The following is a 27,785-nucleotide window of genomic DNA, read 5'->3' as shown; positions in this document are numbered from 1 at the left end:
TGCACATTGAGCTAAGATAACAGTAGTAGATTTAGACTGAGACCTTGAAGGGGTCAGCCTCTTTTTTATTCATTTGTGTATTCCTGATAGCACGGTGCTTGCATGAACAACAAATATTTACTAGATTTCAGATGTGTTTCCCCAACAGAATGTAAAGAAGGGGAATGTGGGCCTTTGCTTTATAACCCTATTCAACTTGAGACAAGGGCTTTTCATGAGCCTACCTTTGTGTTCCCTTCATGTCATATTAAGAGATGACTCTTTTGAAAAGCTGTCCCTCCCACTCTCCCCCAAAGCAAAGGTTAATCCAGAAGGTTTTTTTTTTTTTTCCTTTTTGATTTAAGCCAAAAGCCATCTCTCCCTCCACATGCACACACCAGTTGAATTTACCGAACCATCTGCTTACAAGGATTTCACCTCTGACCATACAAACCATCAAACTAGGAACCATTTCTGCATGGGAAAGAGGAAAACAAATATGGTGAAACAGCCCCAGATTGAAATAAAGCAAAGTTTATTGCATGTGAAAAGGAGTCACATGGACATTAAGTATCAATGGTCAGGAACCAAGAAAATATACATTTTGCATATCTTCTGTCCTGCTCCGGAACGGCTGGCTCACTCTTCACTCTCGTGGACCACCATCTGGGAAGAAAGTAGGCACCTGGAGTTAAGTCGGGTGGCAGAGACACATTCCCACCCCACCACTTCGCCGACTGGCGTCAGAGAATTGCTTGCCTAGTTCAATGGGACACAGGATATTTTTTGGACCTTGGGAAAATGCACGATTGCATACATGAAGTCACCCCATAGCCTGAGAAACCGGCCCTCCGAAAGAGCAAGCCCCGAACGCTGGACAGCCAGCGACCTACTGTCTGATGCCGTGTGTTCAGCGGACTCTGGAGGAGCCTCCTGCAGCAGCCTTTTATTACCAGCAGGGGGCGCGTGAGAGAGCTCAGTGGGACCCGCTCACTCCTTTTCAGGAAGGCAGTTTGTTTTGTTCGGATACATGTGCAGAACGTGCAGGTTTGTTACACAGGTATACATGTGCCATGGTGGTTTGCTGCACCTATCAACCTGTCATCTAGGTTTTAAGCCCCACATGCATTAGCTGTTTGTCCTAATGCTCTCCCTCCTCTTGCTGCCCCCACCCCTGACAGGCTCTGGTGTGTGATGTTCCCCTCCCTGTGTCCATGTGTTCTCATTGTTCAGCTGCCAGTTATAAGTGAGAACATGTGGTGTTTGTTTTTCTGTCCTTATGATAGTTTGCTGAGAATGATGGCTTCTAGCTTCATCCATTTCCCTGCAAAGGATGTTATCTCATTCTTTTTTATGGCTGCATAGTATTCCATGGTGTACATGTGCAGGATGGCGGTTTTTGCTGTGACTCATAGACCTGGATTCTAGCGAGGGTCCAGTCAGCTAAGTGACTTTAAGCACTTTCTCTTCCTGAGCTTGAGACTCCTCACCTCTAAAGTAAAGGGTTCTCTGAGGTTCCTTCCAGCTCAGAAGCTTCTACAGTCCCTGGGGGGCTCCTCCCAGGTTAGCGACTCACCCTGCTGGAGGTGAAGTCTCGAGTCTTAGCGCGGAGCTTGTTGACTTGAGATTCTGCGATATCCGCACGTTCCTCAGCCTCCTCCAGCTCATGCTGAGCCTTTCGGAATTTGGTGAGATGAGCATTGGCTTGTTCATCCTAAAACCAAAGAGCCAAGGCAGGTTAGATCATCACGCATCCCTCTCAGAACTCACCACGGGAAACAGCCCAGTCTGCGTGCCGCAGTCAGCACCTATCTCACTTACAGCCTCCTCTGCCTGCCTCTTGTAGGACTTGACTTTCACTTGCAGTTTATCCACCAGATCCTGCAATCTCAGCACATTCTTCCTGTCCTCTTCACTCTAAGAATGAGAAAGTGGGAATGTCCCTGGAGAGGAGGCAGCAGATTTGCACACAGCATGAGCAGCTTTCTAGGCTAAAGTGTTTCTTTCCGTAGTTGGGTGGAGACTCTGGAGTGGCATTTGCATGTCACAGAGGACACAGAGGACACAGAGGATGGCGTTTGCTTTCCACTTACCTGGTACGTCAGCTCCTTGACCCTCCGCTCATACTTCCTCAGGCCCTTAACAGACTCTGTGTTCTTTTTCTGCTCCCCCTCAAGCTCAAACTCCAGCTCTCGGATCTGGGGGAGAGGGTGGGGATATTAGTCAGGGGCTGGAGCATGATCGGGAGGTTAAAGAGCTCGGTGCAGGCGGGGTTCCTCCTGCACACACCCTGGTCTCCAGTTTCTGGATCTGCTTCTTCCCGCCTTTCAGGGCCAGCTGCTCAGCCTCATCCAGACGGTGCTGCAGGTCTTTCACCGTCTGTTCCAGGTTCTTCTTCATTCGCTCAAGGTGGGCGCTGGTGTCCTGTTCCTTCTTTAGCTCCTCAGCCATCATGGCGGCCTAAAAAGCACGTGGGACTCACCAGGATGCAGAGGAAGCTCCAGTGCCTGAGAACTGTCAAACCCTGGACCTCAGAGGACCGGAGACCATGCTAAAGAAAAAGGACAGGCCAGGCGTGGTGGCTCATGCCTGTAATCCCAGCACTTTGGGAGGCTGAGGCAGGTGGATCACCTGAGGTCAGGAGTTCAAGACCAGCCTGCTCAACATGGTGAACCCCCATCTCTACTAAAAATACAAAAAATTAGCTGGGCGTGGTGGCGGGTGCCCGTAATCCCAGTTACTCAGGAGGCTAAGGCAGGAGAGTTGCTTGAACCCAGGAAGAGGAGGTTGCAGTGAGCCGAGATCTCGCCATTGCACTCCAGCCTGGTCAATAAGAGTGAAACTCCGTCTCGGTGGTGGGTGGCGGGTGGGGGAAGAAAGAAAGAAAAAGGATAATAGGTGAGACTGTGATGAAGCACACTCTGCCACCCTGGAAGAGGGCCAGAGCTACATCCAGTAGATAAAATAACCTAAGCAATGAGGCAATGAGAACTTCAGGGACAGGCTGGGAAAAAGTTTCTTCCCTTTCTTAAGCTGGCCTCCTTTGAAACCCTCCCCTGTCCCAGGGAAAATTTTTTTTTCATTATCACCAATATATATTTTCAAAGGAGCTTGAGCCTTAGTCTGATTTCATACCCAGCCTCACAGTTTTGGGAATAGTGAGATTAAGGGAAGGCCTCTGGAGAATGAAAGCTATACAGGAACAGCAAAATCGTTTCAAGGTAAAGTTCTCCCGCCGGGCAGCAGGTGGCGCCATGAGCGCTGTTGGCCGCCAGGAGAAAGCCGCGGAGACCCAGGAAGGCAGAAATGTGTGGGATATTGACACCTCAGGTTCTTGTTTTCATATTTGGAATAAGTCAGATGTTGAAGGAAAGACGTGCACACCTCTCCACAGGCAGACCTACTAGGATATAATCCCTTCCTGCCTTTCTTTCTTATGCCCTTCTTCTAAAGTGCAGGAGGGAACAGGAGAGTTTGAGCGGAGATGGGAGCGATTGGGGAGCAGAATGTGCACCAGGTGTGTCTGGAGGAGATCGCACCTGTCTAACTATGAGAGGGCTTTAACGCAATGCAATCCTGGCAGCCCGAGGGCAACGGGAAGGAGATGCCTTACGTCCGTGATGGCCTTCTTGGCCTTCTCCTCAGCGTTCCTTGCATCCCTGCTGGCATCTTCTACCTCACTCTGGAGCTGCATGAGGTCTGTCTCCAGCTTCTTCTTGGTGTGGATGAGGCTGGTGTTCTACGGCAAGAGGAGGGCTGTTACCCAGGTGCGTCTGAGGCTGGAACCTCGCCTCTCTTCCTCTCCCTCCCCTCACCTGGGTGTGCAGCAGCTGCACCCTCTCATTGGAGTCCAGGAGCTCCTGTTCCGCCAGTTTCCGGGCCCTCTCCGTCTGCTCCAGAGTGGCCCGCAGCTCCTCCACCTCGGCCTGCAGCAGGTTGGCTCTGCGCTCCACGATCGCCAGCTGCTCCTTCAGGTCTTCCTGGCCCCGGAGGGCATCATCCAGGTGGAGCTGCGTATCCTAGCCAGAGAAAAAGGAACATTCTATTTGAAGTTGAGGTGTTAGGACCACGAGCCTCATCTACATCTCTAAGTTGTTGTTGTTTTCGTTTTTGTTTTGAGACAGGGTCTTGTTCTGTCACCCAAGCTGGTGTGCAGTGGTGTGATCTCAACTTACTGTAACCTCTGCCTCCTGGGCTCAAGCAATCCTCCCACCTCAGCCTCCCAAATAGCTGAGACCATAGGCTGTGCCACCATGCCTAGCTAATTTTTAAATTTGTTGTAGAGATGAGGTTTCGCTATATTGCCCAGGCTGGTCTCGAACTCCTGAGCCCAAGTGAGCCTCTTGCCTCAGTCTCCCAGAACACTGGGACTACAGGCGTGCACCACTGTGCCCAGCCCCTACATTTCTGAGTATGTGAGGACGGGAGAGGCTTTTCCCCGAGGGGTTCTCTCAAACCTTCAGCTGTCCCTGGACACTCCTGAGGTGTTTGAGGGTCTCTGCCGCCTGGCGGTTGGCGTGGCTCAGCTGGATCTCGATTTCATTCAGGTCCCCCTCCATCTTCTTCTTGAGCCGGATGGCTTCATTCCTGCTCCGCACCTCAGCGTCCAGGGCACTCTGCATGGTTTCCACCGTTCTCTGGTAGTTTCTCTTCAGCTGCTCAATCTCTTCATCCTTCTCGGCGATCTTTCTATCAATTTCTGATTTCACTTGTGTCAGTTCAAGCTGGATTCGGAGGATCTTGGCTTCTTCATGCTCAAGAGCAGCCTTTAAGAAACAAAAACAAATCGAATAGTGTCCATGATGGTATGAAGCCAGCTGCACTGCCCTGCAAGGTAACAAAGCTTCAGGGGAATAGCCCTAAATCTAATCCTACAATATTCACAACTCACTTTTTAAACGTCCCAAATTTGGCCGGGAGCGGTGGCTCACGCCTGTAATCCCAGCACTTTGGCAGGCCAAGGCAGGCGGATCACCTGAGGTCAGGAGTTCGAGACCAGCCTGACCAACATAGTGAAACCCTGTCTCTATTAAAAATACAAAAATTAGCTGGGCATGGTGGTGCCTGCGTGTAATCCCAGCTACTTGGGAGGCTGAGGCAGGAGAATCACTTGAACCTGGGAGGTGGAGGTTGCAGTAAGCCAAGATAGCACCATTGCACTCCAGCCTGGGCAACAAGAGCGAAACTCCATCTCAAAAAAAAAAAAAAAGTCCCAAATTTATCTTCAGTGCAGAAATAAAACTATGTTTCATTGCTTCTTGGTTTTCATTATACTATCAACCAATAATAATGTTTAAATCATCATATTTCTTAGGAGCGTAAAGCCCTTTGTAGATATTTTAATTCATCTAATATTTTGTAAAATCTTGTCTTTAGGCCTATTTTAATATGACAGTCTACTCCAATAAATTTAAGATAATTCTCATTCAGCCTCACAGTTATGCTGTGTGACAGGAAAGGAGCAGGTATTAGGACTGTGATTTGACAAAGGCAAAAATGAAGACACAGTGTGGAGTGGCTAGACTCCCCGAACGGGGCTCACCATGACCGTGTCTGCACCTGCGCCTGCCTCCCAGCGCTCACCTCTGCCTCCTCGAGAGCCAGCTGGATATCAGCCTTTTCCAGCTCAATCTGCTTTCTTGATTTCTCCAGTTCATGGATGGTTTTACCATTTTCAGCAATTTGTTCTGTGAGATCCGCTATCTCCTCTGTAAAGAAGTAAGTTTCAATTGCATATGAGCGCCTCTGCATGTGTTTCCAGACATGCAGAGCGTTGACTCGGTGCTTTTTACCTGGTTTATTATAATCCTAAGCCTTCCTGTTTCCCAGAGATAAGATATTGTGTAGAGAGAGGCTAAAAGTAACCCGTCAGATGGTGAACACTTTCTGTGTGTGCATTAACACACACGTGTGTAGGAAACTGAATGATGAAGCTGCACACACCAGTCTGCTCTCAAGCAATACAGCATGAGAGGAGGAAGTTTCAGAGGATTTCCAGTGACTTACGCTCTAAGTTCTTATTTTCCCGTTTCACAGTTTCAAGTTGATCTAAGGCTTCCTCGTAGGCATTTTTCAGTTTGAAGAGCTCAGTGCTCAAGGAGCGGGACTCCTTCAGGGATGCTTCCAGCTCTGCTTGGCTCTCCTCACACTTTGTCTTCCACTCTGCCAACACCTGGAACACCGGGACAGAAGGTCTCTGCGTTTCTGACCTCTCCTCTAGGTTTCTAACTAAATACTAAATAACTAAATTAAATGCAGAGTTAGAGCTACCCTTGGCATCACTTACCTGGCTCCTTGTTATTGATTTTTGGGCTAATCAAGATTTTGTTCCATAAATGTACTCAAGGTAATGAGTCAGGAACAACTGCCATCTTGAAAAAGCAAATAGATCCTTCAAGAAGGAGTTAGCTGGGCATAATTGCCCTTTTCCTAACACAAAAATGGCCCCGTGCTTCTGAATATTTCATTAAAGCATTGGTTTCAGTCAGCTTTATCTGCCATCTTGAAAGAAGGGCTTCCAGAAAGTCTCCCAATGGGACCTCAGCTTAGACAGACCAGCAGTACGGAAAGGAAAAATGCTTAGGGCTGCACGGACATTGTAGAAACTGGTTTGTTTCCATGCACAACATTTGAAAGGGACCTCTACCCCCAGCACATTCCCATTCGGTTTTGCAGATGAGGAAACTACAGCCGGGGGAAGTTCAGGGACTTGCCCAAGGCCACACTGCTGGTGAGGGCAGAGTCAGGTCTGGGATGCATTCTCCTCCTTCCACAGCTACTAGAAATCCCCTGCATCATGGCATTCACCCAGCACAGAGCGGACCCCACACCTTGTCAAAGTTCCTCTGCTTCTTGTCCAGAGCGGCGGCCAGGGAATTGGCTCTTTCAACATCAACCATCAGATCCTCCACCTCTCCTTGCAGCCTCTGCTTGGTCTTCTCCAGTGAAGCACATTTAGCATTCACTGCCTCAACCTGTTCCTCAGAATCTTGAAGGCGCTGAGCAAGTTTTTTCCTTAAATATGAAAGAGAAGCAACTGATATTTAAGTTTCCATCCACTTGAACATCACTATTCATCACGTTGGAATCACTAATCTATGTGATTCAGACACGCATGTGTTTCTACACGCCCAGGAGAATTTCCTGTCTACTTAAAATCTGGGATTAATAACTTGCCTTGTGTCTAACCAAGATCAAAGTTGTTTGTTTTAATAAAACGTGCTAACGCCAGGTCCCTCTAATGGCCCAGCACCGCATTTAAAGACAGATGAGATGGGGAAACGTCTAGTAATAAAAATAAATTCATCGAATTCATTCCCAAGTAGTTCTTCTAAAAGCAAACAGAGCTGCGCACTTGGCCTCCTCCAGCTCCTCTGTGCGCTGAATGGCGTCCGTCTCGTATTTGGTCCTCCACTGAGCAACCTCACTGTTGGCCTTGGACAGCGCCCTCTGCAGTTCAGCTTTGCCTTCCTGCTCCTCCTCATACTGTTCCCGCAGCAGGTCGCAGTCGTGGCGGGAGGACTGCAGGGCGTGCGCCAGGGCGTTCTTGGCCTGCAGAAGTTAAAAAGAGTAGAGCACCTGATACATTCAGTGCCAAGTGCATGATGCAATCCAAGTGTGTCCCTTCTGTCACCACCTACTGAATGAAGTTGCCTATTATTTTTCCTCCCGCAGGTGATATTTAAAAATCTGAGCAAAGAAGCTTCCCTTCAATGATGTACCTTGTTCTCTTCCTCCAGCTGCCTCTTGAGCTCTTCTATTTGCTGGGTAAATGCTTGCTTGCTCCTGGAAAGCTGGGATACTATGCTTTCCTTTTCTTCCAGCTGACGACTCAGCTCACCTGTGTCCAGAAGGAAACACTTTCATTTCATTCATTCACTCATTCACTCATCAAGTTTCTATTACGTGTAAGGCACTGTGCTAAGATCTGGGGAGAGAGAAAAGGATAAGGTATAGTTTCTTCTTGAGGGAGAAGGTATACTGTTTATGAAAAGGAAACTGACAGCAGAACTGATTAAGATATTGTTGTAAACTACTGGAAGGTGGGACTGATGTCCGTCCAAAAAAAAAAAAAAATCCATTGAGAAGAACTGTAAATGTAAATATTACCAGGAGCACCTAATAACTCACATCAGACCTTTCCAGTGGCAGGTGTTTCCAGCTGTTTGTTGATTTGTTATCAACAAATACATAGAGAAATACTTAGAGCTTTATATCTATGGTTAGACTCTTGAGTGAATGGGGTAAGTTCAAGTTTATATGCTTACAAAGAGGTAAGAGAAAAACATGGAATGGGGCTTTATGATTTCAGAGGTGAATCCTCCAACATGACTGTAAAAGTGGCTACTATAGGCCGGGCGCAGTGGCTCACACCTGTAATCCCAGCACTTTGGGAGGCCGAGGCAGGTGGATCACGAGGTCAGGAGGTCGAGACCAGCCTGGCCAACACAGTGAAACCCCCGTCTCTACTAAAAATATAAAAATTAGCCGTGTGTGGTGGCATGTGTCTGTAGTCCCAGCTACTCAGGAGGCTGAGGCAGGAGAATCACTTGAACCTGGGAGGCCAAGTTTGCAGTGAGCTGAGACATGCCATTGCACTCCAGTCTGGGTGACAGAGTGAGACTCCATCCCAAAAAAAAAAAAAAAGTGGCTACCAAACTTCTTTTCTTCATTGTCTTGGCTGTGACTGCCAGCCAAGGATGGAGTCACCTGTGAGGATGCACCAGGGCTGGGTGGAGCCACATTTTCTAGGCAAAAACCCCAAATAAACTTCCCTTACTTTTTGTTTTTTGAGACAGAGTTTCACTCTTGTTGCCCAGGCAGGAGTGCAGTGGTACAGTCTCGGCTCACTGCAACCTCCGCCTCCTAGGTTCAAGCGATTCTCCTGCCTCGGCCTCCCAAGTAGCTGGGATTACAGGTGCCCACCACTATGCCTTGCTAATTTTTGTATTTTTCTTTCTTTCTTTTTTTTTTTTTTTTTTTTGAGACAGAGTCTCGCTCTGTTGCCCAGGCTGGAGTGCAGTGGTGCGATCTCGGCTCACTGCAAGCTCTGCCTCCCGGGTTCACGCCATTCTCCCGCCTCAGCCTCTCGAGTAGCTGGGACTACAGGCGCCCGCCACCACGCCCGGCTAATTTTTTGTATCTTTAGTAGAGATGGGGTTTCACCGTGTTAGTCAGGATGGTCTCGATCTCCTGGCCTCTTGATCCGCCTGCCTCGGCCTCCCAAAGTGCTGGGATTACAGGTGTGAGCCACTGCATCTGGCAATTTTTGTATTTTTAGTAGAAACGGGGTTTAACCACGTCAGCCAGGCTGGTCTCGAACTCCTGACGTCAGGTGATCTGCCCGGCTTGGCCTCCCAAAGTGCTGGGTTGACAGGCGTGAGCCACCACACCTGGCCTCCCTTACATTTTTATTATACACCAGGACCTTTAAACAGTGGCCATGTTTCTCCCTTTATTCTCAAAAACTTGGATGCAGACAACGAATATTGGAGTTAAGGTGCGGAAAGAAGTAGCAAGACCCCGGCTCTTAGTTTCTAGTCTCATTTCTGCCCATCAGAGTCTGTTTGATGCAAGTTTATATTAATTTTGAAAGAGTTTGAATGAGATGATATTTTGAGCCCCTTCTCTTTCTGGTCTACTCCTCTTTCTCTCTTGTTCTTACTCAACTCTTCATGTTCTCTCCCTTCAGGCTATTTCAAATGACTCTTTCTGAGTTATTTCAATTTCTTCTCTCCTGAAAAGATTCTTCCCTAGAGATTCTCCCCCCAACACACCCTACCCTTGGTTTTGGCCAGCTGTGCCCACTGGGTGCCAGGAGGTTTTGGCCCCACCAGTTTTCTGCTCACCAGCCTCGGTCTGCAAACGAGACTTCTGTGTGGTCAGCTCACTCAGGCTCCTCTGAATTTCCTCATTCTTGCCCCTGGCCTCACTTAACTGATCCTCCAGCATTCGGCAGATTTTTTCCAGATTTGCCTGAAGGATTCAGAAAGGGGAGCAAAGTCAGTTGGCAAAGTCAGGTTTGAATGACCACGGAGTCTCTCTGATGGAAAGCCTTGAGCCGCCCCCACCCCTCACAGCACCTTAGATTTGGACACACTCTCCATGCTGCTGGAGAGGTCATCAATCTCCAGCTTGAACTCGCTCTTCTCCTTCTCCAGCTTCTGCTTCACCCGCTGCAGGTTGTCAATCTGCTCCCCGAGCTCTGCCACACTATCCGCATGCTTCTTCCTCAGCGTGGCCACCATGGCTTCGTGCTGCAGGGTGGCCTCCTCTAGGTCCCTGCGCAGCTTCAGGAACTCTGCCTCCCGCTTCTTATTGAGCTCTATCTGCGTGGAGGTGACGCCTCCCGCCTCCTCCAGCCGCTCGCTCAGCTCCTCCAGCTCCCGGGCATAGTCGCTGCGCTGTTTCTCTGTCTTCGCGCGGGTCGCCCTCTCTGCCTCTATCTCCTCTTCCAGCTCCTCAATTCGAGCCTGTAGAGGGCAGCAGTTCACCCCGTGGGCAGTCGGTTCCCCACGGAGACTCTGATTGTCAAAAACAGGCTGGTTTCCCTTCCCATTAGACAAACTGAGTCTTATACTCCCCCCCACAATGAATATTGCAAATTTCCTTTCACATGAATTTTTTCTACCTGAACGTGGTAATTACTCCTGCAGTGACCAAACCTGAACATTTTCCACTCAACTAAATGTTAACTTTTAGTTGTTAACTTAAATACTTTAATTATGGATTTTGTCAGATGTTATGGGAAACGGTTCATCATGGCCAGGCCAGCCTAGCAGAAAGGGAGCCGTGAGGCAGGTGGCCCCACAGTCTTGCCCACTTGCTCTGAATGACTTATAGCAGACAGCACCCAGCTCACTGGAAGTGGCCTCCCATGGAAGAGAGAAATGCAGAGGGCTCCTACCTGCAACTCTTTGATTTTCTTCTGAAACTGGAGGCCCAGTGTCTGCTCATCTTCCACTTTGCTTTGAAGTTGACAATATTCAAAATCTTTCCTGTGAAGAGAAATGGAGAATGCATGAAGATAAAATACAGAGTAACTTGCAAAATGGAAGCCAGTGGTTGAGGGGCATACTTCTTGAGCCTTTCGTCCAGCTGTTGCTTGTCATTCTCCAGATCTAATATGGACTCTTGGGCAAGCTTCAAGTCTCCTTCCAATTTCCTTTTGTTCCTTTCCAGGTCTACGCGGAGCTTCTTTTCTTGTTCTAGGGAACTTTCCAGCTGAAAAAGGCACCATTTCCTTTTGGAACAAATGCTTTGCAAGAGGACCCTTGAGGGCTCTTCCAACCCTAGAGTTCTAGGTGTCCTGATGAGCATTATTTACTTACGTCTTCCACTTGCTGTTCCAGTTTGCTCTTGGTTTTGTTCAAAGAATTGACTTTGTCTTCTTCAGCTTGGAGGTCATCCAAAGCCTGCTGGTGGGCCTCTTGGAGGGCCTTCTTCTCCCTGGTTAACTTTGCAATTGTTTCATCTAATCCGGAGAGTTCCTCAGTAAGGTTTTTAACCTAAGAAGAATCCACAGGCAATTATAAGCTTAGAGTTTAGTTTGCAATGACTATATCAAGCTAGACACACCTAAAAAAAGAATACCTTGTTCTCTGTGGCATGTTTCTCCTTCTCAACCTTGGCCAGGGTCAACTCAAGGTCATCAATGTCTTTCTTGAGTTCTGAACATTCATCCTCCAGTTTCCTCTTCTTGGCTGTCAGCTCAGCATTGATCTCTTCCTCATCCTCAGCTCTCTCTGTCACCTCTTTGATCTTGGCCTCGAGCTGGAATTTGGCTTTGATCAGCTGATCGCATCTTTCCTCGGCATCCAACAAATTTTCACTTTCCTTAAAAAAGAAAGAATAATAATTTCCTTTAATGATATAAGGTTTGCAACATTCCAGTATTTTGCTATATATGAAGTTCTTTATGAAACATTTCAACTAAAAAGCAAAAAACCCCACCAATAACCCAATGTTTCTAAATAAATAATCAAATCTAGAAGAGTTAAAAAAAAAAAAAAAAAGGTTGCTAAACACATACAGCTTGGACTTGGAGCTGCAGGTCATTCTTCTCTTGGACCAGAGTTACCAGTTTTTCCTCTAGCTCCTTCCTTTTTGCCTCCGACTTGGCGAGTTCATCCTTGGTTTTCTGGAATTCTTCCTTCATGGTGGCCATCTCTTTCTCGGTCTCCGCACTCTTGAGGAGGGGCTTAATCTTGAAGAATAGTTTCATCCAGGGCCAGTGCTTGACGTTCATGAATGAGCGAATGTTGTACTGGATGCAGAAGATGGACTCCCTAAAAACAAGACATTGCTTATTTCTGAGAGAGACTCCCTTTCCCCAAAGAGCTCATATTTGAACAAAGACCCTGCTGGACCTCCTCTGCACCATCTTCTGGAATTCCACACGCATAAGGAACCCTCTGCACACAGCCTGTGTCCGGGTGATCAGTTTGGCCAGGCGGTCATCCCTCATCTCTTCCAGGGTTCCCAGCAAGCCAGCCTTAAAGAACACCTTATGGGGCAGAAGGTGACACAAGTCAGTTTCCTGGAGAAGCTGTGTCAAGAGGACAAAGAGGCCAGCATCTGTCAGAACTGATGTATTACCTTGGTATGTCCAAATTTGTACTGAGTGTGGTCAATATCAATGGATGCCAGAAGCTTTTCACAGGCTTTCTTGCTGTCAATGAATTGTCCCTCAGGGATTGCGCTGGCATTGAGCACTCGGTATCTGCATTGTAGACATGGAAATCATCACAGACTGTTGGCAAAGACACAAACCTTAGAGAACATGCAGTTCAGGCCTCTCTTCCTATAGGCAGAAGGCCAAGGTCCCTGGAGATGAAGAAACTAGCTCAGGAGTCACATTGCTCAACAGCAGTCTAGAATCTAGATCTCTTGACTCTTCGGCCGGAGCTTTTCCTGCCATTTTGTATATCAGATAAATTCCAGAGAAAACCATGGAACAAACAAATATATATGACTCGGTCAAATGGTAGGTTGTTCAGTTTGCATGGAGGTCCATAACTGCTCTTTTCATACCAATCTTTCTCCCTCTCAAATTCCAGTATTCATACATCTCATCCCCAAGCATGTAGAACATGTTTATTATAGACCTTTGTTTAAAATCCCCGTAGAGAATCCTGTTTGGGAATCCTTTTCTGCAGATGCGGATACCCTCCAGGACACCATTACACCGCAGCTGGTGCAGGACAAGGCTGTGTTCCATAGCCCCTGGGAACAGAAGCGAGATATCAGCCTGACATAGAATTTCTTAAAAACTGAGCACCACCTAGCAAGCCAGCAGGTGTCTCACCTGGAGTTTTAGTTTCATTGGGAATTATACAACGCACAAAGTGAGGGTGAGTAGTTCTTAAATTTGACATCAGCTTATTCAGGTTTTCCTAAAAGAAGAAGAAAATAAAAAGACATTTGCCAGCCTACTGTAGGTTTTTATGAAGACAGAGATCCATTGTAATGAAAATAATATCTATGTTTAAAATTTATTATAAGTTCTAAAGGATAGTGAAATGATTTAACTCTGTCTTTTTTTTTTTTTTTTTTGAGATGGAGTCTTGCCCTGTTGCCCAGGCTGGAGTGCAGGGGCTTGATCTTGGTGCACTGCAACCTCTACCTCTCAGGTTCAAGCAATTTTCCTGCCTCAGCCTCCTCAGTAACTGGGACTACAGGCACATGCCACCACGCCCAGCTGATTTTTTGTATTTTTAATGAAGACGGGGGTTTCACCATGTTAGCCAGGATGGTCTCGATCTCCTGACCTCGTGATCTGCCCGCCTCAGCCTCTGAAAGTGCTGGGATTACAGGCGTGAGCCACTACGCCCGGCCTAACTCAGTCTTTTAACGGTCCTATGGCTGGAGGTGGAGGCTAGTAACTGATACAATTGTCTTTTGTCTCCCAGTGAGCCAGAGGCTCGCCAAGTACAAAATGCTTTCTGAAATCAACTCAGGGGATGAATCCACTAGAAGCGTGAGATCTATTGCTGGTTTCCTTTAGGAAAATTGGAGAGTTTGTGCTGGAAACTCAGACCAGCCAACTCAGCTATCTTTGGTATAAGATAATAGTGATATTGTCATCCCACACTGGTTAGACCATATTTATTATATTTCATCGTCTGTCACTTCACCTCAGTAAGTGACAGTAATCAGATTAAGACAACACTACTACTCTCGAACAAACCAAGTTTAGAATCTCAACATTGCTCATTTTGATATGACTTAAACCAATCATAAGCAAATAAACTTGTATTTTTCTTACCCTGAAAAGGGCAGAGACAGTTTGGAACGAAGAACCCTTCTTCTTGGCCACTTTCTTCTTTCCACTGTCAGCTGAAAGCAATAAAGGAGGGCACGTGTTACAAGTGCATCTAAAAGGTTTTTTGTTACTGCGGAACACATGGAGGGAGATCACATGAACACATAGCACTCCTGTTACCATCCGCTGTGGCAAACGTGGCATAGAGGTGTGCCAGGAGCCTGTTGGAGGACTTCTGGTACAGCCCGACCACGGTCTCATTCAGAGGGTCCTTGTTCTTCTCCAGCCAGCCTGAGACGCTGTAGTCCACGGTGCCCGCATAGTGGATCAATGAGAAGTGGGCCTCGGCCCTGCCTTTGACCACCTTGGGCTTCTGGAAGTTGTTGGACTTTCCAAGATGCTGGTCATACAGCTTGTTCTTGAAGGAGGTGTCTGTTGCCTTGGGGAACATGCACTCCTCTTCCAGGATGGAGAAGATGCCCATAGGCTGGATTGAAGGCAAAGTGCAGAGGGGTAAATGTGAGCTGCCGTAACGAGCAGAAGAGTCTGTGAGAAGAGCTGATGGTGGGGATGGTACTGGATACCTTCTCGATGAGCTCGATGCAGGCAGCCAGGTCCATCCCGAAGTCGATGAACGTCCACTCGATGCCTTCCTTCTTGTACTCCTCCTGCTCCAGCACGAACATGTGGTGGTTGAAAAACTGTTGCAGTTTCTCATTGGTGAAGTTGATGCACAGCTGCTCCAGGCTGTTATACTAACAACAAAATATAACGTTCACGTGAAAAGTTAAACTTCTTTCAAAATCAAAGACCGTCAACATTCCTCCTCATTGCCCCAGGTTCTTGTCAAACGCATTAATATTTTCAGATACAGTCACAGTCTTCAAGGCCTGCCTCATCTCCTCCTTGGAGTCTTCTGTAAACTTCCAGTTAGAAGGTATTTCTCCCTCTCCTGAGTTCCCAAGGTCTGGGCATCTCTTATGTACTTTATTTTGTAGTTACTCTTCCATGTGCCATATAGATTTCTATTTCTTCTCTACTAGACTACAAGCTCATCTATTTTTTTCACCTGCATGTCCTGTACCTGGGAAACACTAAATATACACTTTGATGAGTGACTATGCACTTTTTTTTTTTTTTTTTTTTTTTTTTTGAGACAGAGTCTTGCTCTGTCACCAGGCTGGAGTGCAGTAGCACCATCTCAGCTCACTGCAACCTCTGCCTCCTGGGTTCAAACGATCCTCCCACCTCAGCCTCCAGAGTAGCTGGGACTACAGGCACAGGCCACCAAGCCCATCTAATTTTTGTATTTTTAGTAGAGACGGGGTTTCACCATGTTGGCCGGGATGGTCTTGATCTCTTGACCTCGTGACACACCCGCCTCGGCCTCCCAAAGTGCTGGGATTACAGGCATGAGCCACCACGCCCGGCCGTGGCTATGCACGTCTACCACAGAACCAGTGGTATATTTATAGAAAATAGTGCATGATTAACTTATCAAACTCTCTGTATCTCTTTATGGCAGTCCCTAATCAGTGGTTGCATTTAATTTTTTTTCTTTTATCCATTTGAAAATGTCCTTTAAAATTCCACTTGATAGACATCTTCCCCTATTTTAAAATAATACAAACCCAGCCGGGTGCAGTGGCTCACGCCTATAATCCCAACACTTTGAGAGGTCGAGGCGGATAGATCACTTCAGGTCACGAGTTCGAGACCAGCCTAGCCAACATGGTGATACCCCATCTCTACTAAAAATACAAAAATTAGCCAGGCATGGTGGCACACGCCTGTAATCCCAGCTACTCAGGGGGCTGAGGCAGGAGGATCCCTTGAACTCAGGAGGCGGAGGTTGCAGTGAGCCGAGATTGCACCACTGCACTCCAGCCTGAGTGACAGGGTAAAACTCAGTCTCAAAAAACAAACAAACAAACAAACCTAATACAAACCTTTCCAGTAAGTACCACTCCTCTATTCCATCCACTCCCCATCTAGTTTCTTACAGGAAACCACAAGACAGCCACCTTGCTCTCTTCCCTTTAGGATCATGAAACCAATTTCCCTCACATGAAGCTATATTAAAATATGAATGTAACTAACACAAACCTCAAAGATTTCAAAGCCTGCAATGTCCAAAACGCCAATGAAGTGTTGTCTTGGAAGCTTCGTATCCAGTTGCTGGTTAATGCGAGTGACCATCCACAAGAACAACTTTTCATAAACTGATTTCGAAAGAGCATTGACAGCATGGTGAACCTGTCAGGGGAAAGACCAGCTAATGGGTATGAAGGCAGTGGCCAGCAGTGTCCTGCCCCCTTTCCCAGCCTCGAAACAGTTACCTGATCCACAGTTTGACCTTTGGTAACGTACTCATTCCCAACTTTCACTCTAGGAAAGCACAAAGCTTTCAGGAGGTCCGAAGAGTTCAGGCCCATCAGATAGGCTGTTTTGTCAGCCACTGGCAAGAAAACAAGGACAATACTTAGAAAAACAGAAGAGCTGCGTTGAAAATCATCCAGAAGTTTCAAAGGTTGGCTGAGTTCATCTTGATACATCTGTGCATTCCCTGTGGCTAAACTGCATATACGTGGCCAATGGAAGCTAAGTCACTCAGAGAACGTGATGGACTTTATGAAAAGGCAGGGCTGGGTTTCAGAAAGCCCTGGTCATCCCTCACTGCATCCTGAAACAAGACTGTTCGAGTGATTCAGCAAAAGCGAATGGTAACAACAGCTATGGGCATCTGAGGCCCAGAAAGGGTCATTCACTTCTCCGGATGGAAGGATTCATCGCTTTCAGTTGTTTTTGTTTCTGTTTTTGAGACAGTCTCACTGTGTCGCCCAGGCTGGAGTGCAGTGGAGTGATCTCAGCGCACTGCAACCTCTGCCTCCTGGGTTCAAGAAACTCTCGTGCCGGCTGGTCACGGTGGCTCACGCCTGTAATCCCAGCACTTTAGGAGGCCAAGGAGGGCGAATCATTTGAGGTGAGGAGTTTGAGACTAGCCTGGCCAACATGGTGAAACCCTGTCTCTACTGAAAATACAAAAGAAGTTAGCCAGGCACGTTGGTGTGTGCCTATAATCCCAGCTACTCGGAAGGCTGAGGCAGGAGAATCACTTGAACTCGGGTGGAGAGGCTGCAGTGAGCCGAGATCGTGCCACTTTAGCCTGGGCGACACTTTAGCCTGGGCGACAGAGCAAAACTCTGTCTGACTCTTGTGCCTCAGCCTCCTGAGTAGCTGGTACAGGTGTGCTCCACCATGCTCAGCTAATTTCTTTTCTTTCTTTTCTTTTTTTTTTTTTTTTTTTGAGATCGAGTCTCACTGTGTTGCCCAGGCTGGAGTGCAGTGGTGCGATCTCGGCTCACTGCAAGTTCCACCTCCCAGGTTCACGCCATTCTCCTTCCTCAGCCTCCCAAGTAGCTGGGACTACAGGCGCCCGCCACCATGCCCGGCTAATTTTTTGTGTTTTTAGTGAGACGGGGTTTCACCGTGTTAGCCAGGATGGTCTCGATCTACTGACCTCATGATCCACCGGCCTCAGCCTCTCAAAGTGCTGGGATTACAGGCACGAGCCACCATGCCCGGCCTAATTTTCTTTTAGCAGAGATGGGGTTTCACCATGTTGGCCATGCTGATCTCCAACTCCCGACCTCCCAACCCAGGTGATCTGGCCCCCTCAGCCTCCCAAAGTGCTGGGATTGCAGGTGTGAGCCACTGTGCCTGACTGGATTAATTGCTTTCAAAAGCAGCACCAAATGACCTCAGCGGATCAGCCACTGCTCTGGTTTGCGGCCTGTCACACTGATTTTGTACCTTCTGTGCCGTCTGGTTCGGCCTGCTCCTCTCGCTGCTTCTGCTTAAACTTCATGTTCCCGTAGTGCATCACGGCTCCTGTCAGCTTGTAGAGCCCAGATTTCTCTTCCGGGGTGAAGCCCAGGATGTCAATGGCGCTCTGGCATGGAAAGGGCAGCACGTCAGCCCGTTGGCCCCGGTGATGGAGGGGGAACACCCACGCCTTCTGTTGGTTCCACTTACATCTGTAGCCAGCAGCTCCTCCGCATCAGTCTATGCTGGCCACGAGGATCTCCCCCTGGCTGATGAACGGGTAGTCGTAAGGGTTGGTCGTAATAAGCAGCAGCTCTGAAATGACGAATTGTACCAGGAGGTCACGCAGATGCAAAGCAAAAACCCCCCCAGTGGGTATTTTGAGCTCCTGCACCCTGGGCTGGAACTTTTACTGCTGGATCCCAAATTGAACTTAACATTAAAAATCTTTTTTTTTTTTTATTTGAAACAGAGTCTCGCTCTGTTGCCCAGGCTGGAGTGCAGTGGCGCGATCTCGGCTCACTGCAAGCTCGGCCTCCCAGGTTCACGCCATTCTCCTGCCTCAGCCTCCCGAGTAGCTGGGACTACAGGCGCCTGCCACCACGCCCGGCTAATTTTTTTTTTTTTTTTTTTGCATTTTTTTTAGTAGAGACGGGGTTTCACCGTGTTAGCCAGGATGGTCTCGATCTCCTGACCTCGTGATCCGCCCGCCTCGGCCTCCGAAAGTGCTGAGATTACAGGCGTGAGCCACCGCGCCCGGTCAACATTAAAAATCTCTTAGGCAGCTCCACAATACACAGGCTGTCATGGAAAATATAGTCCAGGGAAGACTTTTCAGTCTCCCACACAATGGAGAGGAAGGACCCTAGGGAGAACCTTTAAATTCCCTTGCCTTGCACGCTAATGGTGCATATCAGTGTCGGCTGGGAGAAGTTAATAGGGAAAACTGGCTGAGTGGGGGTCAGGACAAGAGCCCACTCAGGTCATTTGGTATAATCATAGCCTTTTCTAAAATCTGTTGAAATGCTGCAGCCTGTTTCCAAGCTGGAGACCAGAAGGCTGAGCAAACACAGCCAAAGAGCAAAGAAAGCAGTGTGCATGGAGACCACTGTGAAGCGGGGACAAGAGAAGTGTGTAGTACCTCCATGGGCTTCCTTATTCTGTTTGCTTTGGTGGCGCGTTTGGCCATAGATTGTTTCTGTGCCAGAACGCAAGGGGGCACCAAAGACAGTTAGATGTTCAGTTGCTCAGAAGGTTTTTATAAACCAGAGCTGGTCATGGAGTGGTCTGTCCTTGTTACCCTCTGTTTCATTAGGTTTTTCAGATTGGCATGTGACTGCCCAGATAGTCACATCCCATTTCTAAAATAAACTTTTCCTGGCCAGGTGCAGTGGCTCACGCCTGTAATCCCAGCACGTTGGGAGACCAAGTCGGGCAGATTGCTTGAGCCCAGGAGTTCAAGACCAGCCTGGGCAACACGGTGAAACCTCATCTCTACAAAGATTACAAAAAGTAACCGGGTGTGGGGGCATGTGCCTGTAGTCCCAGTCACTCGGGAGGCTGGGGCTGGAGGACTGCTTGAACCTGGCAAGGTCAAGGTTGCAAGTGAGCTGTGATTGTGCCACTGCATTCCAGCCTGGGCAACAGAGTGAGACCCCATCTCAAAATAAATAAATAAAATAAAATAAACTTTCCCTGTTGACTGTAGAGTGACCATACGTAGATACAACTGTCCTCAGTCTAGCGATCACAGTCAAACTGTCTAAAAGACCATCCCCACTGGTGACTTCCTCACCTATGAGTTCAGGCTTCTTATTAGAAAGTATCTGGTAGAAGATGTGGTAGCTTCTTTCAGCCTTCAGCTGGAAAGTGACTCTTGATTTTTCCAGCAGATCTGGAACACAAACATAGGACTCTCTTTCAAACTCTGTTCCCAGTTACTCTGAGAAGCCAGTGAATCCCCATGGATCTACTTACAAGTTTCAATATCTGCAGAGGCCAGCTTCCCGGTGGTTCCAAAATGGATTCGGATGAACTTGCCCTGTATGGGGTGAGATTCAGGAGGAGACCAGATTCCACCGTAGGCCCAATAGTTCCTATTCATCTCATGGGTAATGTGAATAAGAGCCTATTTCGCCTAACATTTCTGTTTTGTTTTGTTTTGTTATGTCTTTGAGACGGAGTCTCGCTGTGTCACCAGACTGGAGTGCAGTGGCACGATCTCGGCTCACTGCAACCTCTGCCTCTCGGGTTCAAGTGATTCTCCTACCTCAGCCTCCTGAGTAGCTGGGACTACAGGCACGTGCCACCATACCTGACTCCTGACTAATTTTTGTATTTACAGTAGAGACAGGGTTTCACCGTGTTTGCCAGGATGGTCTCGATCTCTTGACCTCGTGATCCGCCCACCTCGGCCTCCCAAAGTGCTAGGATTACAGGCCTGAGCCACCGTGCCTGGCACTACCTACAGTTTGAAATTAGATATGTCCTTCCTCTTCTCCCTTCTTCTCCGTCTAATTTGGGGTTTCTTCCTTATTTCCTTTTACTTGTGCCTTTTATTCTATGCTCCTCCCCCACCTCAACATATCTAGTCAACAAAGTAACTAGAGTGATTGTTTCAAGGTATAAATCAAACCATATCACTCCCTGGCTTACATAATCCCTCAGTAGCTTCCTCTTACACTTAGAAAGGAATCCAAGCTCCTTCTCATGGCCTATGGCTCCCAAATGACCAGTTCTCTCTCTCTCTTCCACCTCATCTCATGGAACTGGCCCCCCTGCCCTCCTTCCTACAACCACACAGAACCTCTGTAGGTGCCCTGACTGCACCAGGCCCTTCCCCACGTCAGGGACTGCCCTTGCCCTTCCTTCGTCCCCACTCCTTCCTGTCATTTTAAGTTGGGTTCCTTCTCACGCTGTAACTCTCAGCTCCTGTGCCAGCCCTACAGAGAGGCCTTCCTGCCCACTCTGCCTAAAGCAAGCCTGGCCCCCAGTTCGTCTCTCACACATGCTGTTCATTGAACTTAGCCTGAATTTATCTTTATCTGAAACGGTCCCATTGGGTTGTTTTGTTTTTCATCATCTGTCACCTCTGGTCTCTCCACTCTTTGAGGACAGGGCTCTTGCCTATTTTGTGAGACACAAAGCAAATTCCATCTTAACCAAACTCAGACTCACAAATCGGGAGGAGTTGTCGTTCCTCACGGTCTTGGCGTTCCCGAAGGCCTCCAGCAGGGGGTTGGCACTGATGATTTGATCTTCCAGCGTCCCCTAATGCGAGAAATTGAGGGAAGAAGAGGAAACTTTTTTTTTTTTTTTAAGACGGAGTTTTGCTCTTGTTGCCCAGGCTACAGTGCCATGGCACGATGTTGGCTCACCGCAACCTCTGCCTCCCGGGTTCAAGCAATTTTCCTGCCTCAGCCTTCCAAGTAGCTGGGACTCCAGGCATGCGCCACCACGCCCAGCTAATTTTGTACTTTTAGTAGAGATGGGGTTTCTCCATGTTGGTCAGGCTGGTCTCAAACTCCTGACCTCAGGTGATCCGCCTGCCTCGGCCTCCCAGACTGCTGGGATTACAGGTGTAAGCCACCATGCCAGGCCTGAGGAAACAGTTTTTTATTTTTTTATGTATGTATGTATTTATTTATTTTCTGAGACAGAGTTTCGCTCTTGTTGCCCAGGCTGGAGTGCAATGGCACGATCTTGGCTCACTGCAACCTCCGCCTCCCAGGTTCAAGTGATTCTCCCTGCCTCAGTCTCCCGAGTAGCTGGGATTACAGGCATGCGTCACCATGCCCAGCTAATTTTGTACTTTTAGTAGAGACGGGGTTTCTCCATGTTGGTCAGGCTGGTCTCGAACTCTTGACCTCAGGTGATCCGCCTGCCTCGGCCCCCCAGAGTGCTGGGATTACAGGCGTGAGCCACCGAGCCCGACCTGAGGTAGCATGTTTTTAAGCCACAAAATGACAGTAAAAAATGCTCACCCACTCTGCCACTCTGGCTTGCCCTGATAAATCCCCACCCTCCTTGACTTTTCCAATCCGAGGACCAACCAAATCAGCAGTACGTCTTACTCAAAACGCTTTTGCTATTTTGTTATATTTGGCGCTACAGCTGGGGGTCTCTTGACTGAACATTCCTTTAACACTTCAATCCCTTGATTCTCCAGTCAGTTGTCCGTATTCACTTCATGCTGCTGTAATACATTTGTTTCAAAAGGCCAGGATATGCTGTGGGTCACTCACATTGGTATATGTGTTTCTGCCATAAAAGAACAAGCTCTCTGAGCTGTCTGTAGATTGACCTTTAAAGTTTAGCCCTAGAGCCTTGTCTTCTGAGAAATCCCGGGATCTAGTCCTACAAGATCAACTCCGCACTGTGTTGTCTAAGCTGACTGGCTGTCCTTCAAGATAGTAAATCCTAGCCTGCTCTCCATTCCCCAAAGAGCGGGCAATGTGAGGGCATTTGGCCCCCCTCATTCTGAGGTTAGGATCACGGTTAAAAGTGGAAGCAAAGCAAGCCCTTCTCTCCCATCCATACCTTCATTTTGAAGTCCTTCTTCTTGGCCAGGTCCCCAGTAGCTGCAATTGTTGCAAAGTACTGGATGACCCGTTTGGTGTTCACAGTCTTTCCTGCCCCGGATTCTCCGCTGTGCAGAGTGATCAAAAGAGAGAGAAAGAAACAAGTTTGTTAGTATAAACAGGCTTTCCAGGATGTCATACTGAGGCCTGGGCATGGTCTGAGCCACCTCTGACACACACCCATCACACTAATGTGATAGACCACTTGAGAAGGCAGAGGTCCAGGCCACTTGCTCAGTTGACCCAAATATGGGTAATTCCATTTTTCTGAGGCCTTATGCAGACCTTCCTGCCCATCCCCAAATCGATCTTTTCATTTATTTATTTATTTATTTATTTATTTATTTATTTATTTATTATTTATTATTATTATTTTGAGATGGAGTCTTGCTCTGTCACCCAGGCTGGAGTGCAGTGGCGCGATCTCAGGCTCACTGCAAGCTTCGGCTCCCGGGTTCACGCCATTCTCCTGCCTCAGCCTCCCGAGCAGCTGGGACTACAGGCACCCACCACCATGCCCGGCTAATTTTTTTTGTATTTTTTTAGTAGAGACAGGGTTTCACCGTGTTAGCCAGGATGGTCTCCATCTCCTGACCTTGAGATCCACCCGTCTCGGCCTCCCAAAGTGCTGAGATTACAGGCGTGAGCCACCACAGCCCAGCCTGATCTTTTTATTACAGACTCTGCTCCAAACACGTTCTAATGAACAGAATAGAGCCAGTGGCACATTTGGTCACAGCTATGAAACCATTCTATGCCATGGATACTTACGTGATCAGAATGGACTGGTTTTCACGATCTGCCAGAGGAGAAAATAAAATAGAGTTGATGGCGATATAAAAAGAGCTTCCTGATTCGACCCAACTCTGAAGCAGCCAGAGTTAAATTGCACAATTCCTCTTCCATTTTTTGTTTAGCCTGAGGTGGGAATCTGAAGAGCCTCCGTCTGCTTTTTATTTTATTTTAATTTTAATTGACAAATAATAATTGTATATATTTATAGGGTTCAATGTGATGATTTGATATATGTTTATATGGCAGAATGATTAAATCAAACTAACAAATCTATCACCTCACATACTTATTTTTTTGGTGGAGAAAACATTTAAAATATATGATTTTAGCCATTTTGAAATATACAATGCATTATTACCTATCAGAGTCACCATTCTGTGGGACAGATCACCAGCACCGATTTCTCCTGTCCAGCTGTATCCTTTGGTCAATATCAAAAGCCTTCTTCTTGAGACTGAGACTCAGAGAGGTCAAGTCTCTACTCAGAATCAGCCAGTGGCAGCCGGGCGCGGTGGCTCACGCCTGTAATCCCAGCACTTTGGGAGGCCAAGGCAGGTGGATCATGAGGTCAGGAGTTTGAGACCAGCCTGGTCAACATAGTGACCCCCGTCTCTATTAAAAATATAAAAAAATAGCCGGATATGGTGATGCACACCTGTAATCTCAGCTACTCAGGAGGCTGAGGCAGGAGAATCACTTGAACCCAGGAGGCGGAGGTTGTGGTGAGCCAAGATCGTACCACTGCACTCCAGCCTGGGCAACATAGCAAGACTCCATCTCAAAAAAAAAAAAAAAAAAAACAGCCAGTGGCTTCTCGTTGTTCTTGTCGTGTTAGGGTAAACTATATAAAATGGTCAGTTTTTAGTTTTGACCCATGAAAATACCCATATCCGTTTTGCATGTTCTACCTTGCATTAAATCCAAACTTGTCACCTTGGCATGCGGGGCCCTACATGATGTGGCCCCTTTCTGCCTCTTTTGGCTCCTTCTTCCTCCTTTCCCGATGCTAAACACCAGATGGGGTCCGGCCTGGGACCAAGGGGCAGCTGCCACACGCCTCATGCAATGCCTGCTCCAGGACCCCGTGCTTCCTCCTGGGAGACTCACCAGTCAGCATGAACTGATAGGCGTTGTCAGAGATGGAGAAGATGTGGGGCGGGGCCTCCTGGCGCTTTTTGCCTCGGTAGCCTTCCACCACCTCAGGGTTGTACACTGGCAGCCACTTGTAGGGGTTGACAGTGACACAGAAGAGGCCCGAGTAGGTCTGTGGGAGGAAAAACATATATGTGTGTATATGTGTGTATGTGCATATGGAAAATCCCTTGCTAGTATTATTATTATTATTATTATTATTTTGAGATGGAGTGTCACTGTTGCCAGGCTAGAGTGCAGTGGCACAATCTCGGCTCACTGCAACCTCCACCTCCTGGGTTCAAGTGATTCTCCTGCCTCAGCCTCCAGAGTAGCTGGGACTACAAGTACGTGCCATCACGCCCGACTAATTTTTGTATTTTAGTAGAGATGGAGCTTTACCATGTTGGTCAGGATGGTCTCGATCTCTTGACCTCATGATCCGCCCGCCTCACCCTCCCAAAGTGCTGGGATTACAGGCGTGAGCCACTGCGCCCGGTCGCCTTAATTATTATCTTATGTTTCTTTGGGATAAACTTATAAAGGGGGGAGGCTACCATTCCTATTTATAGTGAGGAACTGAGACTCAAAAAGGGGAATAGGGGACCCTCCCACAGTTGGTAAGTCACAGTGCCCCGTGACCAAGCCTGGCCCCCGCTTCCCCGCTCTCCGGCTCCTGGTCCTCCTCCCCACCTTCCTTCTTCCTGCCCCACCCACCTCTTGCTTTCTTGCCTTCTTTCTCCTCCCTCTTTGTCTTTTGTTCATCAGCTAGGCAAGCAGTCATCTTCCAGAATCCCGCAGCCCACACACATACCTCTGCCTCCCTCCCCCGCCCGCATATCTAATGCCCCAGGGAAACCACTGCGAAAGCCCTGGCTGACATAGATCATCCAGGATGTGTAACGGTCCTTCAGGTTGTACAGCACGGCTGGCTCGTTCAGGTGCGTCAGCATGGCCATGTCCTCAATCCTGTCGAACTTGGGGGGGTTCATGGCGTACACATCCTCTGGTTTGACCACCAGGGTCTAAAAGGGAAGAGGCACAGTGCTTCACTAAGATTGTCTGCACGTCTTGTCTGCCGCCCCCACCAAGAGACCAACAGACTCTGGAGCCGAGATGGAAGGGCCGAGCCCTCGAGCAAGTCCAGCTCACGGCGAGAGGAGGAAAGGCCATGGGGCGGCTTGTGGTGGTGCTGATGGAATGGGGTTTGTTTCTGTTACTCGGGTCTGTCTTTTTCCTCCCCAGTGGGCCTGAGGTGAGAAACGGATGTCAGAAAGGAGAAAAGAGGATCTCTGTGGGTGATGTGGGCTACGGTGGCTGGGAATGGGGCCAGCGGGAACCTTTCAGCTCAGTCAGTAACACGGCCTGGACCAAAATCCAGCTCCAGCAGCTGACTCCAGCAGCTGGTTCTTTCCTGTCTACTGAGAGAAAATGACCTGTATGTCCCCTGCAGTCGTGAGGCAGGAACCAAAGAGAATGAGGGAGGGCCACTGGATTGCCAGGCTGGTGCCCAGAGATCGCCAACATTCTGAACTCTCTGAAAGCAGCTGTCCGGCCCCTGGCTCTGGTCCACGTCTTCCCCCTTCACCACCCAGCCCCAGCATGCTTAGGAAATGGCCCCTCAGCTGCCCTCCCCACCCCTTTCCTGCCCTTTCTGGGGTCAGAGTGTTAGAAGTCAGGCAAACAGCACCATGAGGCAGAGCAGTGGTTCCAAGCACCTGCCCTTCTCTCAAAAGGAGAAACCCCCACACCCTGGGGCTTCCCAGGGCTGGAGGACCTCAGGCACAGCGGGTGGGGAACTTGTCTTCCTCTCCCCTGCTCTGTCCTCACTCCTTTTTCTCTGTGACCCTCCTCTGAAATGGTCAGTTTTCCTGGTTTTATCTCTGGACAGTGTGGATGGCAAACCTGCCTTTTTCTCTGCCCTCAAGCAGGGATTCATTCAAACCATCCCAGCCAATGAGCCCTCATTGTCTATTATGGTCTCTTAGGTTTGTCTTAGATTATCATTCACTGTATCTAGCTTCCCTGATGTGTTAGGAGCCCATTCTTAGCTCCTTGTCTGAAATACACAGAGAGCCACCTTCTGGGAGCTCCAATGCTGGTGGACCTGCAGGGTGGGTTTTAATGCCTTTTTCCTGCATGCCCAACCCAATGACACTATTTCCTTTACTTGTCTCTTTTATTTTCTTTTTCCTCTTTTATGTTCTTTTTTCTTTCTTTCTTTCCCTCCCCTCCCCTCCCCTCCCCTCCCTCCCTCCCTCCCTCCCTCCCTCCCTCCCTCCCTCCCTCCCTCCCTCCCTCCCTCCCTCCCTCCCTCCCTCCCTCCCTTCCTTCCTTCCTTCCTTCCTTCCTTCCTTCCTTCCTTCCTTCCTTCCTTCCTTCCTTCCTTCCTTCCTTCCTTCCTTCCTTCCTTCCTTCCTTCCATTTCCAGATTCTCCTGATCTGGATTTTAGAAACGAGTGAGGTCCAGAATTCCTCGCAGCACCCCCACAATGGCTTGGACCAGAATGTAGTGGACTGCAGTGCTCATCACCTTCATGATACAAAAGGAAGCTGCTATTTCATTGAGCTTGTGGTCCCCTAGGACCCCTAACACATTTTCCTTATTTCCTTAGTTAGACGGCCATTGCTAGAAGAATTTGGGACAAATCTAGGCTACCAAAGGAGGGTGTCCTAACACAGCTGTCATTCATGTTGAACTCCCAACTGCACACCCTTGGGGCGCGTGGAGCTGGGCCCCTCCGGCCTACAGTGAACATGGACAAAAATACCTGAAAACTAATTGTCTTCATCAGCCACAGCCAGACTCTATTCCCACCCTGGAACCTGAGGCCAGTATTCACTCTGCTTTCTCCGAGGACACCTGGGAAGCCCCGGGCTACGTGGTATGCGGCATGCCAGTGCTGGAGCCACATCTGGAGGCGGCTGGGGTTGGGCAGATGCATTCCCCAGGCAAGCAGGTATGACCAGGTGGAGGGCCAGCAGCCTGTGGAGGTGCAGAGTCTTACCCTGTTGTCCTCAGTTTCCACGGTGACCTTCCCATCCTGAGAACTCTTGATTTTCCCCTTGGCGTATTCTTCCTTTGAGTCCACCACAAAGCAATACGTCTTGGCATCAAAGGGCTGGTTCTGAGCCTCGATCCGCTCCTTTTCTGACTTCCGGAGGAAAGGAGCGGCTATGCCGAACACTTCCATTTCAGTGTCACTACTCAT

At 48.4% G+C, this 27,785-nt stretch overlaps 1 protein-coding gene across 1 annotated transcript; it reads right to left on the bottom strand.

Moving 5' to 3' along the window:
• Positions 1 to 497: 497 nt before the first annotated feature.
• Positions 498 to 27,785, bottom strand: MYH3 (myosin heavy chain 3). The gene is given in 40 exon segments (XM_030922647.1): positions 498 to 645; positions 1,556 to 1,693; positions 1,801 to 1,896; positions 2,073 to 2,177; positions 2,269 to 2,439; positions 3,593 to 3,718; positions 3,795 to 3,998; positions 4,437 to 4,745; positions 5,563 to 5,687; positions 5,986 to 6,151; positions 6,810 to 6,993; positions 7,334 to 7,530; positions 7,701 to 7,819; positions 9,828 to 9,954; positions 10,062 to 10,451; positions 10,886 to 10,976; positions 11,057 to 11,202; positions 11,310 to 11,486; positions 11,572 to 11,814; positions 12,011 to 12,266; positions 12,348 to 12,484; positions 12,577 to 12,700; positions 13,086 to 13,203; positions 13,286 to 13,373; positions 14,246 to 14,316; positions 14,423 to 14,729; positions 14,827 to 14,997; positions 16,349 to 16,498; positions 16,582 to 16,700; positions 18,056 to 18,194; positions 18,278 to 18,304; positions 18,306 to 18,382; positions 19,863 to 19,961; positions 20,045 to 20,108; positions 21,245 to 21,337; positions 22,607 to 22,715; positions 23,419 to 23,446; positions 24,550 to 24,706; positions 25,455 to 25,598; positions 27,582 to 27,785. Coding segments are annotated over 40 exon segments (5,823 nt in total). The 3' UTR covers positions 498 to 618.

Source organism: Rhinopithecus roxellana, chromosome 19 (genome assembly GCF_007565055.1).
Source record: "Rhinopithecus roxellana isolate Shanxi Qingling chromosome 19, ASM756505v1, whole genome shotgun sequence".
NCBI classification, from domain to species: Eukaryota; Metazoa; Chordata; class Mammalia; order Primates; family Cercopithecidae; genus Rhinopithecus; species Rhinopithecus roxellana.
This window is presented reverse-complemented; position numbering and strand designations above follow the sequence as displayed.